General features: G+C 39.4%; 1 protein-coding gene and 1 long non-coding RNA gene across 3 annotated transcripts in view; one reads left to right on the top strand and one right to left on the bottom strand.

Moving 5' to 3' along the window:
- LOC111867606 (regulating synaptic membrane exocytosis protein 1) overlaps positions 1 to 26,600 on the bottom strand; it is a 395,538-nt gene that overhangs the window by 75,490 nt on the left and 293,448 nt on the right. The window contains exons 13-14 of one of the 2 annotated variants that reach the window (XM_033752742.1): positions 19,746 to 19,918; positions 16,924 to 17,019 (exon numbers count right to left, since the gene is read on the bottom strand). In XM_033752742.1, coding sequence (XP_033608633.1) covers positions 16,924 to 17,019; positions 19,746 to 19,918 — 269 coding nt within the window. The remainder of the gene's footprint in view (positions 1 to 16,923; positions 17,020 to 19,745; positions 19,919 to 26,600) is intronic. The other variant, XM_033752743.1, reaches the window with a different exon arrangement.
- Positions 1 to 26,600, top strand: part of LOC117282566 — a 189,889-nt gene that overhangs the window by 80,872 nt on the left and 82,417 nt on the right. Inside the window, exon 2 of the long non-coding RNA XR_004513363.1 lies at positions 9,717 to 9,840. This is a non-coding gene — a long non-coding RNA (uncharacterized LOC117282566). The remainder of the gene's footprint in view (positions 1 to 9,716; positions 9,841 to 26,600) is intronic.

Genomic DNA, 26,600 nt, shown 5'->3' with positions numbered 1-26,600 from the left:
TATCGTTGGCTGCTGTTTATTAAATTCCACAATCATGTTGTCAATATTTGTTTTGTTTATATCATACAATATTAGTATGTCGTCAACATATCTGACATATCCAATTATTTCTGATTATTTACTATGTTGTATATTTGTGTGTGCTCCATGTTCTTGATGTATATTTCTGCTAATATTGTAGATGTTGGAGCTCCCATAGCTAAACCATCTGTTTGTAATATTTTTGTTCGTATTGAAAATAATTTTGGTCTAGTATAGTATTCAATATGCACATAATTTCTCTTTGTGTATTTGTCTATATTATGATTGTGTTGTAGTATGTTTTTAGTTATGTTCATTATATATTTCTTAGGTATGTTTGTATACATGTTCTCTATATCAAATGAACATAATCTTATGTTTTCATTTATTATAATGGTGTTTAGGTCATTCAGTAATTGTATGGAGTTATGTATATTATATGTGTTTGGCAATTGTAAGTATTATTGTAGTGTTTGGATAATAGTATTGCTATTTCGTATGCTGGGGCATTTCTGCAATTGATTATGGGTCTAATAGGTGTGTTGTTTTTGTGTAGATTTATTGTCGCGTGTAAATTTGGGGCCATGGGGTTCATGTTTGTGTATTTCCATTTTTGTTCTTTTTGTATTGTGTTTGTGCATAGTTTTATTGTTTGTTTAATATTATTTTGGTATTGTGTCGGGTCTTTGTTGAGCAAAATACATACACATACATACCCAGCAGGCCTAGCAGTATAACACACGCAGTCACAGGAACAAGACACAACACAAAGCACAGTGAGTATTAAACATTATAATACCACACGTAACAAATAAAATTCAGAAAGCGGTATTAATGAATAACAATTTCACGTTACAGACACACACATGAAAATAAGAAGAATACTCCGATAGAAGAAGATAGGTGTGACTCGCGTATTGAGATATGACATAAGGATGAAAAATCCTGAACAATCTTAATTTTTAAAATTTATCATTATATATGACGAATATATATTTAGTATAAAGACAACAGGGCATGAAATGAAGTAGTTCGACGTACATAGAAAAGCACCTGAAGATGGCACTTTAGTGCTGAAACATGTAGTGCAAGAGAGAAGAGTAAGGTGAATAAATGTATGCACTGTAAGACGGTCGGAATAAATCATGGACGTACTTAAGAATATTTTACCGCTGTGTTAAGTCTTGTGAAATATATTTCAGAAGAGTATACCATTTTATTAGGTCCTTGTGAAGCATTCTTCAGAAGATTATGTCGTTATAATAAGTTTCTGTGAAGCATACTTCAGAACACATGCCTTCGTGCTAGGTCATGTGAAGCATATTTCACAATATTATAACACTGTGTTATGTAGTGTGAATCTTAATTCTGAATATTATATCCTTGCGTTAGGTCGAAGCATTTTGAGAACATTATATCCGTAGAGAACGAATAAACAACTTACTTCATGGTGCAGATCCTTTCATGTTATAACCGCACACGGCCTGAACACTTCTTACAACCGTTGTTCGTCAGTTCTTATGACCGTTGCCTATCTATCTTTATGTTTATTTATTTGTTTGCCCGCTTCGGTAGAACACTTTTGACTCTTCTCAGGGTTGTGCCACGGTAATAACTGGGGCAACGCGGAGACTGCACATTTAAAACTAGTCCACTGATACAAATAAATACTCTCTTTCTGCTTAATCACAATATTGTTTAATTCAGAATCAAACTATAACTTTATCGGCGAGTAGGGAGTAATGTGCCAAAGATTAATCGAGCCAAATAAATACTGTTAAATTTAGATAAACTTAGAGAGAGCAGGTAAATGACGTCTGCCTCTGGTGAATTCTAAGTGCCAAGTCGCTCTACGTCTGTCTCTGGTGAATTCTGAACGCCAAGTGCTTCTGCCCACTCTATCTCCGGGAGCGTCACTTCTTACCGTATAGGATTTGAACCGACGGCCTTTCTCCCAGACAAGAATAGTCTTCTAATGGCTGATTTTAACTGCCAATTTATCATACCATCAGTACAAGACAATCACATTACTAACTTTTAGAATGAAGAGATCCAGAGATTTTGAACCCGGGACCCTACATGTGAAAGCACTTATGTCTTAGTTTAGGGCAGACAACAAACATATCCTTTTCATAATTGCCTCGACCCTCTAACGGTCACCCAAGGTCCAGGTATCAAAATAAGTTGTTCCTGTCTAAATGCGAAATGCATGTCAACTTCTTAATGGATGGGTCACCCTTATAAATCAGTCACTCTATTGAAATGGCTGAAAAGGAACATGCGTCCATTAAAGAGTATTGAAAGGTTTGGACGGTTACAATGTGAAGCTAATATTCACTGAAATGGCACAGATATTCAATGTATTTTATTAAACCCGAAGGTTCATTTTTATGTCTATAGTTGTGTACCATCGGTCACTACCGTAAGCCTTCTGACTCCCTTTCCCACCCTTGTGTATTTCATTAATTCATTTTAGTATTATTCCTCTGTCTGCGCCTAGGTTTATCAAGTGGTCTATTTATTTTAGGTTTTATAGCAAGAATTCATTAAGATTCTCTCATCTAAGGGTATAAATTGGCGATCTTTGTGAATCATTCATTACGAAAACTTGTCCAATTTACTTTATGTAAATCTTTTTCTTGTATGCATGATACAGGACACACACATCCATGACTATATTTGTAAATTATATTCATAATGCTTTCCGAACGACGAAACGCTTAGAGTGTGAGTTCTCCAGAATATATGCTGAAGTTAGGCCTACTTCATTTATTCTTTCTTCTTTCCCATGTCTCTTTTTTCTTTCAATCTTTCTGCTATTATCGTTTTCTAATATTTATTTTCTTTCCTTCTTTATTGCTTATTATTGCCGTCCTTTCTTCGTTCCATCCTTATATATTTTCTTTGTTTCTTTCTCTCTCTCTTCTGTTCTGTATAGATCGCTATTACGTCTTCCTTTAGGAGAATACCTGTCGTAGGGATAAATATTTATCTATGGTTCATTTAACAATTTGATCAGTAGCTCAGAGTGTGTGACTTCGAATAGTATATTTAATGAATAGTGATTATTAAGGAATGTGAAAGGGAACTCATGTGGTCTGATTTGAAGTTTTCCGGCATTTGATTGGAAAAATCGAGAAAGACACGAAAAAACCTGTCAGGGTTGTCGGTATCCCGGCCGACCGAGATTCGAACCCGTTGAGTCATCTTGTTCGGTGTCGCTGTCGAGTGGACCCTACATATGCTTAATATTCTGGAGGTCCTGGGTTTAGTTTTCGGCCCAAAGATCGGCTATCCTGAGGTCTTTCATGGGTTTCCTCAGCCTTTCCACTCAAATTCCGGAATTATGCCACAAATCAGGCCACTACTATTTCCTTCGACTTCTTAAATAACAAACTGTTTATTAATCATATATTTTGTGAGGGGTACACGGTATCATAGTTGACTGAGGCACTATGGTACAAGCCGGAAGGTCGGGGGACCGAATCCCGATGAGTTTGATTTTTTTTAAATTTAAATTAAAGCTATCCCTGTACCAGGCCGTGAAGGCCCATAGGGTTGTGAGACATTGAGGGTCCCACACTATCTAGACAATCGGCTAATTCTTTCAGCCGCACTATGGCCCCTGGGGTCGACTCAGCCTCTAACAGAAATGAGTGCAACGAATCTTCCTGGGGAGTAAAGCGCGGCCGGCGCGTAAGGCTGACAACCTCACCGCCATCTGTGAGCCGATTGTGTAGAAAATGTTGGAACCTCGACGTCTCACCCTGTTGGCTTCTACGGCCTGTTACAGGAATAGCTTTGCCTTTTTACTATATTTTGTGTGGGCTACTTGACGTTCTCAATATAGAGACTGTACAGCATCGCCTGGTAGGACTGATACGTGATGGGGTTTGAAAGGATTTGGGCGGAAGCGACCGTGGCCTAATAGCTGTAGTATCCCGGTATTTTCCCGGAGGGACTGAAAAAAATCGCAAACCTGTCAGGATAGCCCATGTGCCGCCCGAAATCCGAATCCGATACCCCGCGATTTTATGTCCAGAGTGGCTCTTCTAGAGTAGCCTGTATGAGAAATTGTACTGTCACGCGGCGCCACAACCTACAGTCTGACCTACTGAGTGTCAGCATTGTTAAGCGAACGTTAGGTGAACATTTTAGAACACTAATTCCATGCAGGTTCGCCTTCCTGAAGGCTCTCCGTGTGACGTCATTGTGAGTGTGCCAGCACAGAGCTGCCCAAGTGGTTCGCTCAACACAAAACATGGGCAATCCGCCTCTCCAGTTAGTCATGTAGTGAAGGGGTGCTCCACCCCTACAGTGCCCACACATAGGAGAGAGACCTGTTGATTCCACCCGGCTGAAGTCATAACATGCTAGTAGGGGGTGGGGTGGGGGGGTGTATTCCTTCCAGACACTTCAGACTGCCATCAACTGAAACATCCATTTTCTTCTATCTTTTTTCGTCTCATGTGAAATAGCCGGTGTTTTGGGTTTGCGGTTTATTTTATGACGCTACTGGTTCCGAATATGAGGGCCGCAACCCTCGGCGGGCCTGAGGGTGTGAGGCCATGAGAAAAAATCACTTTTTAATATATCCCTATGAAATTAGGTCTTTTTAATAACCTCTTCTGCAAGCCTCCTTCAGAATTGTTACTCCATATAAAAAAATGGGTGATTTTTGTTGTTGTTTACATTCCCTATAGAACGGACAGTACTTTGTAAGATGAGGCACCGACTAAATCATCTTACAAAGTACTGTCCGTATATATATACGCACAAAATATAGAATACTCCAATTTGTCCGTGGGAACACAACAAAATCACAAAAACCAACGACTCGATGATGTAAAGCATCACTCAAAGAATTTTATTCTTATTTTATACTATAACTTTCGTTTTATATAATCTAATTTATTGCATTTTTACGTCACGTATTTTGATATAATTAATGTTCTTGTATCCATTTTTACTAGTACTGCAGTTCAGTGGTGTATATATGTTGGCCATGTATTTGCTTGATGATGGCTTTTAGTAGCCGAAACATGTAGCAGAGCCAAGCTTAGCACTGACCTTAATATAGTTGTGGTGTGCCGGTTCTAATAAAGAAGTTGTAATATGAGAGATATTAGATTTCAGTATCTGTCTGCATTGCTTATGGCCAAATAGTAAATACCGTACGGAATTTTAGTATTTGTTTTTAACTCAATTATGATATTAATTATAAATTATAATGGAAACAATAAAAGGGTTCGTTTATTTCAATTAAATTTCGGACGCATTAGGATATCGTGGAATCAGAAAGGGGGCGGCATGTCAAAAATTTTGGGGACCATTGATTTATGCTATACAGCAGCGAAAGATATTATGATTTATGAATAATGAATTGGAAAGGATTCGGAAGGAAGCGATTGTAAAATTGTCTTAATATTATTCCAGCAAATTCCATGGAGGTACTGACTAAAGTACAAAACTTATCTTTCAGAATATCCGGTGTTCAGGACTAGATTCGAAATTAGAACCTCCAGAATAAAAACCTAGAGCATTACAGCTGCACCACCCCGTTCGGTATGTTGCAAGCAACACGTCATGAAATGTGTTTGTAATAAAACTATCACTTAGAAATAAAAGTAGGACTTGAAGAAAGCAGTCTTCTGGAGAGGGGCGCCCAAAGTTTAATCTGTTCCCAGGGCCTACCGTTGTCTTAATGGGACCCTCGGTATGAATATTATCAAATCATTATTCTAATGTATGTTTGTGCATTATCATTCTCAGTAGTACTAGAGCCCTGAATAAGCTCCCAACCGTTGCGAGACCGCGGCCCGATAAATTCTTTTTTCTACATGTCGAGGGCCCGGTGTAAACTCCACCTTTTATGGAACCTGAAATTTCATTACCTTGTTCAGAGGAACTCACCAATGGATCCTATTCTGGGCCAAATGAATCCAGACCACATATTGACACATCTCCTCTTTAATATATCTATTTAATATTATCCTCCTATCAATACCTATTTCTTCCAAGAGCTCTCTTCTCAGTTTCTGCGAACTGATGAGATCTTCTGAAAGGCATAGGCGTAGAACCTCGCACAAGTGAAGTCATGTGGCCGCGCATGACAGCAGAATGCGAGGACAAACAGTAGTGTGGTGGGGGGTACCTCTCCTCGTTACCAGATCATTCGCTCTGCGCAAAGCCAGGCAGCAGACTGACCTGCTTCACCTTTTTACGCATCATTCAACCGTGTAGATGCGTACGTATTTATAGCTTCGCCCAAAGGAACGGACTCATTCTTCCGAATGCATATGATCACTCGTGGCCTGTAGTCCGAAAGCGAACTATACCGACCGAGCGACCGCCGCTTGTCAGCGAAGTTAGTGCCAACTTTTGCGGATAGAGTGTCACGTGGTCAGCGCAACGGATTCCCACGACCGGTAATCTCGGTTTTCTAGACCGGAGCCGCTATTTCCTTAAAATAGCTCCTGAATTTTCGTTACGACACTGAGTGGACCCCGTTCCAGACCAGCTACTTCTCATGGTAGTGCCGGGAATCGAACTCTGGACCTCATTATTTGTAGCCAGGAGCTCTGACCACTAGATCAGAGAGGCGGTCCTCTAATATATTAAAGATGATGAGATGTGCCTCGAAGTATAAATCTTGCAAAACAAATGCCTATAAAATAAACGTAGATCTATGCATGTCTGAATCGAATTTCCTAAAATTCCGGGCGTCTCCAGGGACTTATCTTCGAAACGAGGGTTAGTTGGGGAGTAGTGGGAAGGAGTATCTTGGCCACAGGCATCAGATAGTTCCAATGGCAGGGACAGAACCGAGAGATTCCTAGCAAGGAAATTGGAAGACAATGGAATTTCTTTCGCCTCCAGCGATGAGACCGACGTCGGTTGCTTGTGATGACGCCATGCGTCGTGACGTTTCTCTCTTCAACCCCACTCCCCTACTTCTACGTAATAGGATGCAGCTCCCGGACGTGAGGTTCAGTTAGGAATGAGTGGAATGAATTTAGTACGAGCCTAACGCAATATCAGCATCGCAATACTCCTCTAGTGCTCCCTCTTCCGCCCCGCAGCGCCGACACCAATACTACCTTCATCTGCTTGAGGTTTATCAGAGGTGTCGCTTCAATCGCCAGGATGTTTACATTAGCTCAAATTAAAATGTGGTCGTTTTGCCTTGTATAGCTTAAGACTGTCAGTATTTAGACTAAAAATGTAGAAAGGTAGAATGATTCATGAATTGAACACAATTTAGGAGGAAGTGGTCGTGACATGATAAAAGTTCTATCCCAGAATCTTCCTCGAGGGACTAAGAAAAACCACGAAAACCAGTCAGGATAGCGACACAGATCACGACTGTACGCCTCAAAGATACGAGTTTAGAAAGTTAACTTTGTGCCTACCAGTTCGGTATCGACCTAAAAATAATGGCAGAAGTTCGTCTGAAATATTGATAAGCTTCTACCAGACTACACGGCATCATATCTCAGAGGATAATACTATCTCATCAGCAGTAAACAAGGTAAAGTTATACCTATGCTTAATTAAACACTGTGCCATGAAGGCGTATGGGACAGTCGATGTATAGATCTAAATTTTTTTACTTCGGCACAAACTTGAGGTGAGTGGTCAGCTTCACGCTCCGGCCGCTTGACACTCGGGGGAAAAACTCGCGGTACCTATTGGATAGGAGGTTGGATGGACCCCAGAGCAGGTCTGGACGACGTGGAGAACAGAAAATTCTTGACCATACCGGGACTCAACTCCAGACCCTCGGTCTTCCAGCCCGTAGTTGGTTGCAATGCCGACTGCTGTATCGCGGCGCTAACGTGCATGCATCCTCAGTAAATAGCTGGGTTATCAATATGTGATTAAGGCATCCACAAATAGGCCCAAAGTTATGAAATGCGTCGTATTCAAATACAGAGAGCTTGATCAGAAATAAAAACAATTCTCAGTCAAAAATGTTTAAATGTAATAAGAAAACACTGTGAACAATATTAATGTAAGTATTCGCGAGTATACACAAATTTATTTTACCCATAATTGAATATAACTGGTACATATTTCTTTTAAGAGTTTGTAACTCAGTCTGATTGTAATTCTCCAGAGAGCCGAATTCCTCAGACATAACTTCTTTGTCAGTATGCTGAGACTAGAAATTGTTCTACAATGTGAAAAAGGAGGTTTCAACGTTTTTGAATTTAGAATTCTCTTCCACGAGAATTTGCAGTAAGCCACTTTTTGTGGCTAAACATTAATTTAAATGGAATTGTTTACTTACAGCCACACATCTCGTCAGTAGTTCGTGAAGAAGAGTCACGAACTCTAGTGGAAATTTGCCTTAAATTATACTCAGTCACAAAGGAAAAATGTAAAGCTATCCCTGTAACAGGCTGTGGAGATCCATAGCGTTGTGAGACGTCGAGGTTCCCACATTTTCTAGACAGTCGGCTCACAGATGGCGGTGAGATTGTCAGCTTTACGCACCGGCCGCCCTTTACCACTCAGACAGGTTCCTGATACTCATTTCTGTTAGAGACTGAGTCGACCCTAGGGCCACAGTGAGGCCAACGACCTCATCGGGAACTGAGCTCACTGCCTTCCGGCTTTTAGCATAGTGCCTCAACAAAATATGCTACCTCGTGCCCCCTCTATGGATAGACAAAAGGGCACTTAATATAAATTTATTTTTTATTATTATTTCCGGAAAATTCCAGTATCTGAAGACAGTTAACGTTAATTAAAATTAATTAAACTAAATGATAATGATTGCGACTTAATGAAGGTAATATCCTGGCATGTGCCCAGATGGATTAAGGAAACACGAGAAACTTTAATCAGGATACCCAGTGTCCCGGCAGAGTTTCGAACCGAGAACCTCCCTAAAATAAATCTAGAGCCTTATCGCTACGCCGACATGCTAGATAATAGCAAGTTAAATTTCATCGTTTATATATGGAAAACAGGCCAAATCGTAAAATTTTATCCCATTTTATGGTCTCCTCAAAATCTGTATAATCATAACATACAAAAAACATAGCAGGCTTTCACACAAGGGTACCATGTTCTCTATAATGGGAACATTTAGTGGATATACGCATACAATAATAATTAATAAGTAACAATAACATTTCAACACTCTGTGGGTTTGTATCTGAAAACTTCCACAATGTACACAGTATTATATTCAGTGTCCTCCATTGTAATTTATACGCCTCTGGCTAAATACATTGTGACCCTCGTCTCATGAATGGATTTGACGTGGATGTGAAATGTATGAATGTGTAGAAAAAATTATCCGGGATGGATGGTATTGTTTCGTTTCATTCCATGTGTGCAGGAAACTTAGGGAGGGAGGCAGAGAAGGGTGTCGAAATGCAGCAGAAAGATACAACAACGTTGAATTTTTATTTTCATACCCAGATATTAACAATTAACTCTGTTTCTACGCTCTATTCAATCGTTTATAGTAACCCTCGCTGTTCCTTCAAATAACAATGCTCCTGAGAGCAATGTTCATAGTAGATCAGTGGTAGCCAATAAATCCAATCAGCCAATCCAAACCCCGTCTTGTAGACACCCCAACACATGACAATATAATATCGGCGAATAATTATTTGGAAAGAATTCGAAGAGAAGCATTATGGTCTATTTCAAGTTCATGTCCTTGTATTTGCTTACAGCAATGGAGGAACATCATGAACATCCTAAATTAGCACAGCCGGTGTCCTCGGCTGGATTCGAAAGCGGCATCTCGAGAATACAAGACGGACATGTACAACTTGAGCGAAAGATCTGTTATTTTAGGTAAGATGGTGAATGAACTTTACAATTCTGGAGTTGCATTTATTTAATATGACTGTATACAGATATGCAAATGTTTTGTATCTTGTTTTTTACCACGGACTTAACAGAGAAAAGATTTTATGTAAGGTATTTCGTATTCTCGCTAAAGTGCGGAATAGCCACGACTGTTAAAGTGATATTCACGTTATGTGGTAGATGTTTTGGATGAGATTCTCTTTATAATTTCCACTATCTTTTTCATTACCCAAGTAATATTACAAACAAAACAACAAATTCTGTGGCCTGTAGTCCGCAAACGAACTATAGACCGGAGCCGCTATTCCTTTGAAATAGCTCCTCAGTTATCCTCACGAGGCTGAGTGGACCCCGTTCTAGACCCACTACTTCTCAGAAAATCTGGCAGCTCCGTCAATCGAATCCGGGACCTCTGGATTTGTAGCCAGGATCTATGACCATTAGACCACAGAGGCGGTCACATAAGTAATATTAAATTTCTTAAATTACAAAGCACGAACTTTCTCTTTGCTTAGTAATTATAACGAAGGGATATAATTGTTATGATGTTTGCAGGGAGCCAAAAGTTTGCGTATTGTCACGTGTTAGAGTGACTCTCGAGGGGGTTCTGGATTGGATATTTGATTTACTGACCATTTACAGATCGTAACCTTCACTTACGGGATCAAGCACTCCAGATACCACTAGAACTACAGCACTCTTATTTTATTTATTTAACTTTTAGCAATCAGAATATTACATAATTCTATAAGCTAAAGTGCTGATTACTCATTAGATATACTAATGACTAGTGGCGTGAACAGGTTGATATCCAACGAAATCACCTGTATAATCTATAATTAGTATCTATACATTAACTTAAGGGTAGTTCACTTGGCCACAGACAGCACAAATAAAGTCTCCTCTTCACAGCCTCACTTTCAAACTGATTAGCTCCCAGGCTGGTGATCATATCACACCAACCCGACTTCCTACTAAACACTCTTGCAATTGACTGGTTGCTCCAAACCGTCCTGGTTATAACATCTCGTCACGGACCGCGTAGAAAATATCTTTCCTCTGTTGCTTTATTCGTACCATTGTTCCGTTCGTGTTTGTTGTTCAGTTGTTTATTAAGAATCTGCTGCTTAGCAACGGACGTTGTTCTGTTGTTCATTTCACGTCCGTTGTCTAGAAAGAAATGTTGTTTCGGAGCCGTTAGCTAGCAACTGCTATTTCTCTGGCTCTATACCAAAATATCATACTTCATAAATTCTTGAAGGAACAGGTCTAAATACCTAAACCCTTGTTTATGTTCACAAGGGAGAGAAGAAGAAGAAGAATTCCATAGATATTTTAACCCACTGACAAACAGACAGATAACTAGGAAACCCACTAAGTAGCTCTTATTTGAAGAACTGATATTCACTGAAGTGAAATTATACCATACGTGTTTGGAATAGAAGTTTCATTGTCGTGTTCACAACAGCACATGACTTGAGCCCATCACGACCAAGATGAGTCCAATCCATATCCTCACACCGCATTAATATTGCCATGATTTACATGTGGGTACAGACGGGGTTTGGGTTTATTGACCACATACACACAACTCGGAACCACAAGTAATTACAGCGTTATTGATGATTTCCACGCTTTACAAATCACTACACGCTAAGTCTTCTCCATCCTGCTTTGCCTTCATTGGTCGTTGCTTAATAACAACTCTCAACAATGAGATTCTGCAGCTTCTATGCACACGTCGTTACTGTACGGCGACTATCGAGCAACTGAACTCTTATCACCTGTCAACACAACTATAGCGCCATCTCTTTTCAGCCTCCCTTGCGGAGATCAACTCTCAACTGACTGGGTTGCTCCAGTTGTCTTCCTTACAACAACTGTACACGGATCGAATAGAAAACACCGTTTCCAACAGTAACTCTATCGTTGTGCGCGTATCGTTGCCGCGGGAACATGTTTACCGATCCATTGCCTAGAAACGACGATTGTTTATTCACCCATTTCTCCGTAACTACATAGCAACGCTATACATACTACAATATAAAATCTATATCTTTTACCCTTCCATCTCGATATCTCGAAGTGGTCGTTTCTCTTCAGGATATCTCGCTAACATATTGTGCGCATGCATACAAATACTTCATCTATTTTCAGTGAATGCTATATAAGCTGCTGATCTCATTCTCCTTGATCTGATCATCCTGTTATCTAAGTTATGAAGCTCCTCATTATGTAACCTTCTCCAATCTTGTATTACTTTCACTTAGGTCCAAATATTCCTCTCAACGCCCTGTTCTCAAACGCCCCAGACATTTCTTCCTTTATGGTAACAGACTAATCTTCACACCCATATAATTCACAACAAATAAGCCATTGTTACAATTCTAAACTCTTTGAATTTGCTGGAAACGTACTGTTGTATGTAACAATAACACGAGTTAAAATAATCATGAGTGTGATGGGGGGGGGGGGAAGAATGGGAAGTGCATCAACGCAGATGAACAAAGAATCGATTTGTATAATGAAGGAAAGAAGGACGTATAGTTTGGTACTCAAGGAATATCCATTTAAAATCTGAATAAAACCTGCATTTCTCTGACGTCAAACATGGCATGCGCAATTGTAACTGCGTCATCACATGTTTCTCAATACCCCCCTCTCCGTTCCAACCCACTGTGCTACAACAAAACATACCCTTATAGCTACATCGATAGTTCACGCTTCGGGAATTTTATTTTGGAGTTAGTCCTCGGAATGCTTTCAATGGACGTATCGATTTCGAATGAATTCCATTTCATCACTAAAGATAAGGGCCGACGAAAGTCCTATCAAATTTTATAATGACGATATTTAAGTTACGGTTACGACGTAAATATTTGGTACCATCTTCTGGGATGTGACGCCGTATAATCGTGTAGAAGTTAACCAGTATGTCGCAGAAACATACTGCCTCCATCTGCAGGGTCGTAGAGCAAAGCGAAGCAGGTCAAAAGGAGGCCAAGTTTAGCTTTACGCTCTTTCTTTCTTTTTACATTCCTAGCTTATTTTTCGACCCTGAAGATTGAATCTCTTTCCATAATATTTTCCGTTCTCAGAAATGATTTCCCTTGGTTCTGGTTTCTTGTTGGAGTTGGAATCCAATATGTCCTTGAGGTTTCCAACCAAAATATTGCTATGAAGAAAGCAGTCTTCTGGGATTTGGCACCGTGTATATGTGGTGTTAACCGAAGTTTCGGAGGAACGTCGGTTAACACCACATATACACGGTGCCAAATCCCAGAAGACTGCTTTCTTCATAGTCACCGCCGTGAAAGCCTCAAATCTTACAAAATATTTTCTTCATTCTTCATTCATGCTATATATCTAATTTATTATAAAATCTTTAACATTCTGACGTTACGAAGTGAAGTTATTAATCTTCTCCTTAGAGAACACTCCCGTCTTTCTTGTTAGTGTTATTCATTTAATACGAAATTATATCCTCAACAATGTTTATAACATATCTTAAATAATTTCTCATTTTTAAGAGCGACAGACTGACCCTCAGATCGTTCAAAGATACATGTATATTAAATATTTATATGCATTTATTGCTTTGGAAAGGAAGTGTGAATTCCTGAGATTGTGAGGTAGAAAAACTATATGGATTCATTGTTCTTCAACTTTATATATCTAAGGAAAAAGAAATATAAACTATAATTTATATTAGCTTCATGCTGCGATTCTTACATGCGTACTAAACAAGTTCTCAGTATTTCTTTATCTGGTGCCACTGATATTTATGTCCGCAGTTAATTTTAAAATGTGCTCTTCTCTTTGAACTCACACTCCAGTCAAGCAACATATATATAGTGCATCGTACATCCGTATGTGATTTACGCGGATTCAAAACCATTAGAAATTAACGCGTAAAATTGCTCCTAAATTCTAATAGAGCATAAAGCAATGACATCAGAAATAGTGTGAACAAATTCAAGCAGTAAAGAAACAGATTCTTGAAACTTAGTGATTAATTATAAAGGATGTTATATTTCAGCATCTTGTTGCACTGTACAGATCTGAATTTTTGAGCTTTTCTGCCGTCTATATGCAACGTCGTTCACTATTAATTCTTCGTATTCCTAATAAAGAAACATGAAAAAATAACAGTTAACGACGTTGCATATAGACGGCACAGAAGCTCTAAAAGTCAAATTTATAACCGATGATCATATCTAGAAGAACATAAAGTCTATTAATTCTGTCTAAGTGAGATGTTCCGTACAAAAACAGTGTTTAAGACTAGTCTATATAATAACTGAAAAAGTATATCTATTAGTTCTTCTATCATAAATTATTTTCAGGAATAAAGCTCAAATATTATATTGCTCTTTAATGGAAATTATTCCTATAATCAGTTTACACCATACACTTAAAAATAAGTATCATTAACATTGTGGATCCCTTGATCACTTTCTCTGCAGTTTCTTGGGGTGGGGTGAGACGGAGTCCACTTGGTACGTCGGCCATTACTGGCCTATTGTACCAGCCCCGAATGATAGATGATGATGAATGAATGTGGAGCATGTGGTGGAATGAGAAGTGGTAGGGGAACGATAGTATTCGGAGAAAACCTGCCCCAGTGCCACTTAAATTTTTGTTTTAGTAATGTATTTCCTTATATTTAAATTATTTATTTTAATATTTTTACTTCTATAGAGTCTGCAAGCTGCATCTTACTTGAAACATATATATATATATATATAATTAACTTTATGAGATCATATTATGCTCATGTTCCAAATTCTACCTAATAACAGTCACGTGATTGGAAGTTAGTATAGAAGAAATGAAATCTTATAGAAAAATATGCGTGTCAATTGTTTAGTAATATAATTTTTAAGGATCACATAAATTTATTAATTTTTAAAATAGTTTCAAATATTTTAATACATGTTTCTAAGATATAATTTAGAATAAACTTAAATTGTTAAGGAACAGGACTGCGCCCCTGACAGTGTCATGAATTTTAAACAAATTGTAAGATATATAAGAGTACACGTTTGGAATAATTGTAGTTCAAGGTATAATTATACAGAAACTGTCAGTTGATACGATGGACATGAAAATCATTAAACTACATTACAACTTATCAACTACTTACTCAGTAACGAGGAACTCACACTGTAACAGAAATTGATGGCTCATGCTTTGAGTTGAAGGTAAATGAATTTATAAGGAAAATACAACAGACTATGAGGAGAACAATAGACTGTGTAGAGGGGCAAATTACAAGGCTTATGGGAGAATACTCGTATGTGGTACAAGTTCTGTGCAAATGATACTTTTACAGTAAGGTAATACTGACAAAACATATGCTCAGTTACTGTGACTTCTGCACTGACATCAACCAGCATTTTTTTTCCTTGGCACTATAGCCCCAGTGGACCTAGGCCTACCTCCATGAACTTCTCCGTTCACTTCGGTTTTTCTAGATCTTACACATTCGGTAGGACTCCTTGGACGGGTGATCAGCTCGTCGCAAGGCCTCTACCTGTACACAAACACAGAAAAACGCACACACACAAACTAAACATCCATGCCCTGAGTGGGATTCGAACCCACGATCTCGTTTCCAAGCGAGCGAAGACAGTACATGCCTTAGACCGCTCGGCTACCGTGACCGGCAACCAGCATATTTACCAACATAAATTGAATAGGTTACCCTGATGCTCATATGAATAGAAATATAATTCTGATAGGCATTAAACTCCGTGGCTTGAGTCCACAAGCGAGCTATACCGACCGAGAGATCACCGCTTGTCGGAGAAGTTATTGCCAACTTTAGCGGAAAGAAGGTGTCGCGTAGTCAGCGCAGCGAATTCCCACGACCGTTAATCTCGGTTTTCTAAACCGGAGCCGCTATTTCCTTGAAATGACTCCTCAATTATCCTCACGAGGCTGAGTGGACCCCGTTCCAGACCTACTACTCCTCATAAAATCTGGTAGCGCCGGGAATCGAACTCGGGACCTCTGGATCTGTTGCCAGGAACTCTGACCACTAGACCACAGAGACAGTCCTTTCTGCACTGACATCAACCAGCATATTTACCAACATAAATTGAATATGTTACTCTCATGCTCATATGAATAGAAATATAATTCTGATAGGCTTTATTAAACCTAACTGTGGATTATTAGCATATCCATTTGTTAAGAAGAATTCTGTTTCATCTACAGATTTTGTGTAATGTCAAATTATTGACAATATTGCAGGTTAGGAATTGTATCGACTGGAACAGGCAGTGCGGACGTATACAAATATTTCCACAAATAAGGCCCTCGAACATCATTGCTTAAGCATAATTATCTATTCTAAACAATACATTGCTGATCAGCAGTTCTCAAACTATTTTCACTTGATGTTTCTTAAAAAATTTTACAATTAATAGATTACGACCGCGGGGTTGATAGGGTCGAGAATTTTCTCTTCTCCACGTCGTCCAGACTGGCTGTAGGGCCCGCCCAAGCTCCTTTTCAATCGGTATTGGGGACACTTTCCCGGGAGTAAAACAGCCGAGGCGTGAACCTGACCACTCACCTCCAACTAGTGCCGAAGTCAGGAAAATATGGATCTATACATCCACTCCCCCATACGTCTTCATGGCGTAGTGCTTAATTAGTTAAGCAGGGACAACACTAAATTTTACCGTTTTTATAACAATTAATTTTTTTCATAAATCATTCTTTTGGGTAAAATTCGAAAATATCTGTATCATACCCCAAGAATTTTGTATGAAAGTTACGTATAGAATTATGTAGCGTAGCAATGTGGCAAAAGTGATAATTTTAGACTTTCCGTTTTAAAAGTCTGTATTCACAGAGAAAGAATTGGTTTTTATTCAGGGTGCCTGGTTTATCCTCTTCCCTTGCCAGCGTTGAGACAACTATACATTTCTTTTAATCTTAATATCACTGCACACAGATACTGTTATGAGTTCTGAATAATTTGAGAAGTGCTGCTGTACAAAGCCAAATAAGCTGACACTGTGTCTCGGCGTGATATGGGTAAACAAGACAACATACCCAGCAACTGGTGAGGGGGGATGTACTCACTCCTGTGCGCCTTGTCCGCCGGGTCGCGCCGTAACACCACCCTCCTCTTGGAACCCGGGCGTGTACCTGGCACAAACAGCCTTGAGTTACCGTAACGCCTTCATCTTCCAGTACTATCGCTGTTTTTATTTCACAGTAGAAACATAATGATTCTAATGGGAACAATTGATCGCTATGCATTGCAAACAAGGGACCAGAAGTTTCTGAATTTTATACCTTAATTGTCTTCACTTTATATTTCTTTATAGCCTATTTTCCTCAGTTTGAAAAAAAAATAAAAAGGAACTTCGATGAAAGTTCACATTGCTGTCTGTGTTTTTTGCATCGCTCCCTCTTTCCTCAAAGCCGGAATACTGGAGCCCTTTCAGTCTATAGTACGAGTAGTATATTTATCCCCATTATCATTGCTAGGCAACGGCTCAGTAAACACTTTCCGCTGCAAGAGGAAGCCCGATTTCCGAACACACAAATGGTCTGGAAACAAACAAAAATTTGTCATGGATCCCAAAGTTGTCCGAAATCAAGAACGAATTCGCTGGCAAAATTCATCAGTAATTAACTGCTATGTTATGTTAGATCTTCCCAGAACTTCTTGTTATACAACGTAAATAGCGATATATATCGAAAAATAAAAGAGATGAACACAAGCAAACAGTCAAGTAACTTTCTTCTGAACTCCATAAATGGTGAATCTGATGGAAAACAAAGAGATAAGTATTTATTTTGATAGAATAATCTAGTGGAGTCAAAGCAGGAATTGTTCAGAATGAGATCTGCTCTTTCGTGAAACTACCGTATGCCAAAGAGAGATAAGCACACAAAAAGAAACACTCCGTGGTTCTAGTCCGCAAGCGAACTATATACCGACCGAGCGACCTCCGCTTGTTGGAAAAGTTAGTACCAACTTTAGCGGATAGAGGGTATCTCGTGGTAGGCGCAACGAATCCCCACGTCCGTTAATTTCGGTTTTCTAGACCGGAGCCCCTATTTTTCCATTCAAGTAGCTCCTCAATTATCCTCATGAGACTGAGTGAACCCCGTTCCAGACCCAGTGCTTCTCAGAAAATTTGGTAGCTCTGGGAATCGAACCTCTGGATCTGTAGCCAGGAACTCTGACTACTAGATCACAGAGCCGGTCGCCAAAAAGAGATATGTTCCAGAAAACATCAGCACTGTAACGAAAGTGAAGTCAGGAGCTGTAGGGAAGAATTTTTTCCTTTTGCGCTACACCCCCAATTTGGGCCCTAGCCTACCTCCATGAAACTCTTCGTTTCACTTCTCTTTACTAGAACTTTGACATTCGGCAGGATTACTTGGGCTGATGATCAACTCTTCGCCCTCTATCTGTATACAAACACAGAAAAAAGCACAGACACATACACACAAACACTAAATATCTATGCCCTGAGTGGGATTCTAACCCACGATACCGGCTTCCGTGCGAGCGAAGACAGTGCATGCCTTAGACCGCTCGGCTACCGTGACCGGCGTAGGAAAGAGTAGTAGTCTACAATTGGAGGTTGGATATGTATTGAACTACTGGAATTTTGTTGTATCCTGTTGCATAAATCACTGTAGATAATTTGGTTCACTCGGTTACCATGGCAAATTTACGGTAAGTATGTGACAGAATAATTATATCCACAAACCGAACCTCTAGACGACACTCATGTGCCGAAACATGTCTTAGATAATAAACACCACCTCCTGAAAATAGTGTTGTGGTATAGGAATATAACAAAAGTGTATCTAGAATCTACTGAACTACATTTCATAGAGAGAAACAGTTATACAGGTATGTTCAATTTATGGAATGGAGCTCGTTAAAATCATTTAAGGGCTAAAGGTTCTTAAATAAAAGGGAAAGTTATCTTATTCTTTACAGAGGATGGTAAAGAATGAATGGTTTGGAATAGAAACATATCTGTTTTGGTTACAGAATCGGAATAAATATGTAATTACATTTAAGAGACAACAATGGCCTAAAATTATTTCGAAAAGATCATCTATATTAAAAAATAAACCATATAAGAGAACAAATGTCTTATTTATACAGAAATTCGTGTAAGTAATATAAACGGCATTGACTAATATATATATATATATATATATAGTGAATATTTGAAGTCAGAGGGCATAAAAGTATTGTTTACACTTACTTAGTATCAGTTTTATATGCATTTGTTTTAGTTTGTTAGCTTTGTATGTTATAATTGTATATGAGGTTATAACCAGCACAAATAAACAAAAACAAAATAAATTCCGTGGTCTGTAGTCCGCAAGCGAACTATATCGACCGAGCGACCGCAACTTATCGGCGAAATTAGTGCCAAATTTAGCGGATAGAGGGTGTCACGTTGTCAGCGCAACGGATCACCACGGCCGTTAATCTCGGTTTTCTAGACCGGAGCCACTATTTCCATTCAAGTAGCTCCTCAATTATCTTCACGAGGCTGAGTGGACCCCGTTCCACAACCACTACTTCTCAGAACCAGGGATCTCTGGATATGTAGGCAGGAACTCTGATCAATAGACCACAGAGGCGGTCATATCCAGCACAGATAAAAAAAAAGAAACAGTTTTCACTATTTTCATAGTCATCTTATGGTGACATGACAGAGTAAACCACATGCAGTCTCTATTCCAAGAGTGTGTTTGGCAAGTCTTCACGTCACGAAGCTGTAAACAAAAAACCTTCCTTTATCATGTAATGGAAAGAGGAGCACAAAAGAAACCTAAAAACTAAACTAAACTAAAAAAAAAGTATAGTTGCCAGCCAACGAATTACATACTGAAGTTGGAGTCTGAATCAACGTCGTGGATGACAATCTTGATGGCCTCGCCGTCCGTTACCGACGCCTGACGTCTCACCGTCTCCCCGCCACACAAATCGTCCATGGCACGAGGAGGTACTGCGGTAGGTCTGGCGGCTGGTATCCGGGCTTGAATGGCACTCAGATCAGGTCTGCGTACAGGAGAGTTCACAAGTTAACCAACTATCCAGGGCAGTCTTCATCCCTCGCGTCCCAAGTTCTGAGCCTTACATTAAGAACAGCAAGAAACATGACACCTGGACGAGTTCTGATGTAATAAAGCACTGAAGAGTAATGTCTTTTCGAATGTCAGGACGTATAATATAGTATTAGGCTTTACCGACGTTTCGGAGCAATGGACAGCCTCCGTTTTCAGGATCGAAGATTAAGGTGAGCACATAACAAAAAAGAAATAACCACTCTGCATATCTTGGAGCTGAGCCCTACTTGAGGAGACGACAATTCTGCAGCTACTCAAGAACTTCCCAGCATTTTATGGAACCCGAAGGTTTATTACCGTGTTCACAAGGACCCTCCACTGGTCCCTATTCTAAGCCAGATCAATCCAATCCAAACCATCCCATCCTAAATCCATTTTAATATTGTCCACCCACCTACCAGTGGCCTCTTTCCTTCTGTATTTCCCACCAATATCCTATATGCATTCATCGTCACCCCCATTCGTGCTACATGCCCTGCCAACCTTATTCTCCTTGAATTGATCATTCTAATTATAGTACTTGGGGAAGAGTACAAGTTATGAAGCTCCTCATTATGCAGTTTTCTCCAACCTCCTGTCACTTCATCTCTCTTCGGTCCAAATATTCTACTCAACACCCTGTTCTCAAACACCCTCAGTCTATGTTCCTCCCCTAATGTCAGAGACCAAGTTTCACACCCATACAGAACCACATGCAAAATTATAGTTTTGTATATTCTAATTCTTATGATTTTGGACTCACCTCTGTGAGAACCTAAAATTCAACACAGTACTATAATGAGCAGATTTTATTTTTTGCAATGAAACACAAGTTAAGACTCTGTATAATGTAACATGGGACACTCTTGCATGGTGCTCCTTCAGGGTTTAATAACCTGTCACAGAGTAAAAGTGAAAGTGCATGAGGGAGTGAATAATGGGATATGAGAGTCATTAATTTCTTTGGTTATTCGAGAAGATTGATATTTGGAATAAAAAATAAACAGAAGATGAAATCTCATTTTTGTATCTTAAAAACATAAACGTTCTTTCCACTATTCAGAAACTGTTCCATTATAATGTGAAATGAGATCAAATTTCTGACATTTTGAGCCGAACCGGATCCTGCAATAAACACCACGATTTATAGGTCTTGGGATCAGCATATCGGTTTACTTTATAAGGGGCCCAAAGCCCGATTTCAAACCCTCTCATCGTTTGCCATTACGACAACAAATCAATGAATATGATTTACTCTCGAAACGTCACATTTAAATCTGCTTCATTCGACGCACATTGCCAACGAACGGTGTAAAATAAAATATCTCATTAGCTCGGAAACCATAAAAAATCTATTGCTATAACAGGCCGTGGAGGCCCATAGAGTTGTGTGACGTCGAGTCTCCTGTATTTTCTAGACAATCGGCTCACAGATGGCGGTAAGGTTGTGAGCCTTACGCGCCAGCAGCCCTTTACCGCCAGAAAGATTTCTGTTAGAGGCTGAATTGACATGAGGACCAGAGTGCGGCTGGAAGGATTAGGTCAATTGAGAAACCCAATGACCTGATCGGAAAACCGCATAATGAGGAGTTTCATAACTTGTACTCTTCTCCAAGTATAATTAGAATGATCAAGTCAAGGAGGATGAGGTGGGCAGGGCATGTAGCACGAATTTGGGGGAGAGGAGGAATGCGTATAGGATATTCGTGGGAGAGACGGAAGGAAGGAGACCAATGGGAAGACCAAGGCATAGATGGGTGGACAATATTAAATTGGATCTTCGAGAGATGGGATGGGATGGTATGGATTAGACAGATCTCATTCAGGATAGGGACCAGTGGAGGGCTCTTGTGGACATAGTAATGAACTTTAGGGTTCCATAAAATGCTGGGAAGTTTTTTAGTAGCTGCACAATTGGCAGCTTCTCAAGATGGGCTCAGCTCCATGAGTGAGTGGGGGAATAACCTGATCGGGAATCGAAACCCCGACGTTCCCACTTGTAATGTAGCTCCTCAGCCAAATACGCTACCACGTGCCACAGAAAAGACATACGTAAGTAAGTACGAATAAAGATATTGCTGCTGTATAACAGGGACACATTGAAATGGCATCGGCTATGGAGGGATATTGCGTGAAAAGCAGATACCATTTGTGTAAAGCATCTCTGATGATGTGTCATACCTTGAATACCAACTTTACGAAACAAAATTCCAGTGTGTTAACGTGACCTCCATTATATCGATTTTGCTCCCTCTAGTATGCTGAAAACAGAGTACAGTTAATTTTTTATGATGGCGTAAATATCCACCGTACTATCCGATGATAACATAACCTCGATGGTTATTAGGCACAGTATATGTTTCACCTATGGTTCTGTATGGGTGTGAAACTTGGTCTCTGACATTAAGGGAGGAACATAGACAGAGGATATTTAAGAAGAGGGTATTGAGGAGAATATTTGGACTGAAGAGGGATGAAGTGATAGGAGGTTGGAGAAAACTGCATAATGAGGAGCTTCACAACTTGTACTCTTCTCCAAGTATAATTAGAATTATCATGTCAAGGAGGATGAGGTGGGCAGGGCATGTAGCACGAATGGGGGAGACGAGGAATGCGTATAGGATATTGGTAGGAAAGCCAGAAGGGAAGAAACCGCTGGGAAGACCAAGGCGTAGGTAGGTGGACAATATTAGAATTGATCTTAAAGAGATAGAATGGGATGGTATGGATTAGATTGATCTGGCTCTTGTGAACACGGTAATGAACCTTCGGGTTTCCATGAAGTTTTGGGAAATTCTTGAGTAGCTGCAGATTTGGCTTCTCCTCAAGAAGGGCTCAGCTCCATAAGTAAGTAAGTAAGTAAGAATATATTTCACATTTCAAGTTAAGCACATGATCAATATACAGTCATATTTTAAAGTAGCTCTCCCTGAGGTTGTTGATTTGAAGAGGTGTAAATACACGTATGTTATAGGAAGCCTCCACTAATAGGAATAGTTACGTTCTTTGAGAGGGGTCGTAAAAAATGTCTAAATGCAATAGCTATTTCCTATAGTCGCTGCGTTTATAATTGGGACTACATTCCCCAATAACCCCCAACCTTCCACCCAAAAGAAAAATCATCAATTTTATTTCCTGAAACAAAGCATTTTCTACATGATTTTCAAATCCTTCAAAAGCCTTAGATAATTCAGTGTACGATTTTTCAACTCTCCACTGAAGTTAAATTGTTTGATCTCCTTCCAGGGTTCTCCAGTGCCCTTAAATGCATCAAAATGTTAAATTTATGACCTTTGCAAAAGGGCGCCTGAATTATCAGGTCTTAAATGACGCGATAGTAGCAAAAATTAACAGAGTATTATATGTGAGTTTGTTTTTTCGATTTCTTTCGTACTTACTTGTTCTTGTTCAGGTTATGCTATGTTTGTTATACCACTATACTAAGAGCTTTGAACATCAGACAATGATACCAACAAACAAAAGAACTCCGTGGCCTGTAGTCCGCAAACGAACTATACCGACCGAGCGACCGCCGCTTGTTGGCGAAGTTAGTGCCAACTTTTTCTGATAGATGGTGTCGGGTGGTCAGCCCAATGGATTCCTACGGCCGTTAATCTCGGTTATCTAGACCGGAACCGCTTTTTCATTGAAACAGCTCCTCAGTTATCCTCACGAGACTGAGTGGACCCCGTTCCAGACCCACTACTTCTCAGAAAACCTGGCAGCGCCGGGAATCTAACCCGGAACCTCTGGATCTGTAGCCATACCGGGCTGTGGAATATATTCATTTTCCAGTAAGGAGAAGAATTGTAACTACACGAACCAAATTGGTTCTAGATTTTAACAAGTATTCTACACTAATTTGCAAACAAAATCATTGTAATAATTTTTAGATGTTTTAACAAATCAACGTACATCTTAGTATTAGTTAAAAGGTATAATATTTATATCTGTGACATGGTAAAAGTAGTTAGTCTCCATATGTGTTGATAATATCCTTCTGAAGATGGTCTTCTTGGCCGAAACGTGTAAAGGATGAAAAATGAAAATCATAGCTCTTATCATTCAAACTGGACGGAGGTTAAAAATCTTATATACAATTACCTTTGTAAGATTTTAGGTTAACGTTACCGCCATCTGTGAGCTGATTGTCTAGAAAATGTGGGACCCTCAACGTCTCACAACCCTATGGGCCTTCACGGCCTGTTCAGGGATAGCTTTACCGTTTACCTTATGATTTGAGGTTACTGAGTTACTGAGTTCTGTCTTGCGGGACACAACGCGGTGTAGTCCTGCGAAAGTCAGTTGACGTTTCGGATGAACATGTCGCCTCTATCTTAAGAATCGAAGAGTAATCCAAGCTGAGAAAACCAGCATGAAGCATTCAGCAATCAGAAGTCTGCTTTAAAAATGGAGTCGCATGTTCTTCTGAAACGTCAGTTGACTTTCATCTAACCGTAACTCTTCCAATCCTTTTCTATCTTACAAATATTTCTACTGCCATTTTTATATGAATGCTAACTACATTACATGCTGTTACGCGTAGATAAACCGAAACGTCGACTTAAAAGTAACGATAACATTAGACGTAAAGCCTCCATAGGATCTGTATTGTTTTCTCAAAGATGCATATAATATAGGCCTTGTAGACCTATCTGAAAACAAAATGCGCAGCAACACAGTTGTTTCCTGGTCTTCCGGTTGCTACCTGCTTAACTTAATAAACAGTGTGACGATGTGACCAAAGCGTGCACACTTCGTCAACCCTGCTACATTCTAATTATTTGAAACTCCTTCTCGGCGCCTCGTTGAATATTCATATTCAGCTCCTACCTAAATTTCCTGTAACAGTGACTTAAAGCACTGAAAGCTGCTTCCACAGTAAAGTTCTTGAACACCAAAACAAGTTCTTTTTAAAATATTTACACTGCTGAATAACCTGCCAAAGTAGCTTGAAGTTAAAAGTAAAGTTTAATGATTTTAGGCTCGCACGGTGGTTAATTATATAATTATAATTAATCTGATCTTGGGTTGTCTTCCACCATGAAGTTGTAAGCATCATGTATCTTCGAAATGTTGGCAGCATAACCCACAACCACATGGTGTAACAACCCAAAAAGGGAATTAACATCAAAAGTGGAGTTTTTCATATACTGGGAAGAGTTAATAAATTGGTCACAAATACATATAAAACGCAAAACATGTGATATTCGAACCGAAAAAACCGTCTATTTCCGGACATACCCTTCACCAACACTGATACACTCGTTTCATCACTTTACCAATGCGTCGAAACCCACAACATAGAAGTATTTCGTGTTGTCTCAGCCATTTCCGCAACTCTGTTTCAGCACCTTCGTTATCCTTTGCACTTAGTTCTTTTGCCTACAAAAAAGAATGCACAAGAGAACGCTGTTCTTCGGCAGTGTATCCTCAAGCAGGTAGCCATTTTGACTACCGAAACATGCCTCTGAATATGCGCATGCGCATCTGTTACCTAGACTGTCATGAAGCTGGGCTATGCTGCTACCTAATAATACACACAGAAAACCTATTACATCCATTACAGTTGTTTTACTTCCGTTTGTGACCTATTTACTGGCTCTCCCTCGTACTTAATTAAGCACCAAGGTATGAAGGCACATGGAGAAATAACGGTATACCTTCACGTTTTCTTAACCTGGGCACGAGATGGAGTTGAGTTTAACGCATCACGCTACGGACCGCTTTACCTCCGTGATAAACAGTCCCCAATGTGCACTTTAGATACCAAGCTTTTTATTTAAGATGATGTGACATTCATTTCTACCAAATAGGTTTCATTTCTCGCTCTATTTCCCTTTATAGTATGAACCGGGTACTTCCAAAATATAAATGCAGAGCCTTGTCACAGCACCAGCCTGCGACATATTATCATATCACTTATGTCTGTTTACCACTAACATTGATTTTGTTTACAGAACACTGCACTGAGGACACGCCGTGTGTGACCCTCCCATACGTGTTTACGTTGTTCCTACAGAATAATAATGTTTGTCTGCTTATGACGCAGGCAACTATTCTTCGGTATTGCCTAAAAGAGTAGTCAGTAAGATTATGATAACATAAGAAGGAACAACTTATTTAAATATAATTCTGATATGCTGATTGCAAGTAGGAACATTATGTCACACACATGTGTATTGATTTCTGAACCAAAACATTTTCTTTTATTTTAAATATGTTCCTTAGCGTTATTGCAATTTTTCTCAATCATAAGGTAAGAAAAATGTATTAACAGTGAAGAAAATTTTGTTTTCATCTAAGTGGAGTCTATCAATCAAGATTGATAGACTAATTGAAATTGGAAGGTGCTATGGCATGGAAATGAATGTGGAGAAAACAAAATTAATGAAAATTTCGAGACAACCAACCCCAGTCACAATAAAGATGGACCAAAAACAACTGGAGAATGTGAAATGTTTTAAATATTTGGGTAGCTTGTTAACAGATGATGGAAGGTGTACTAGTGAAATTAAATCCAGGATTGCCATGGCAAAAGCTGCATTTAGCAAGAAGAAGAATCTTTTTACCAGCAAATTGGACTTAAATTTGAGGAAGAAACTAGTGAAATGCTACATTTGGAGCATAGCTCT

This window comes from Cryptotermes secundus, unplaced genomic scaffold (genome assembly GCF_002891405.2).
Source record: "Cryptotermes secundus unplaced genomic scaffold, Csec_1.0 scaffold548, whole genome shotgun sequence".
In the NCBI taxonomy this organism is placed as follows: Eukaryota; Metazoa; Arthropoda; class Insecta; order Blattodea; family Kalotermitidae; genus Cryptotermes; species Cryptotermes secundus.
The sequence above is the reverse complement of the archived record's forward strand: the minus strand, read 5'-3'. Positions and strand labels throughout refer to the sequence as shown.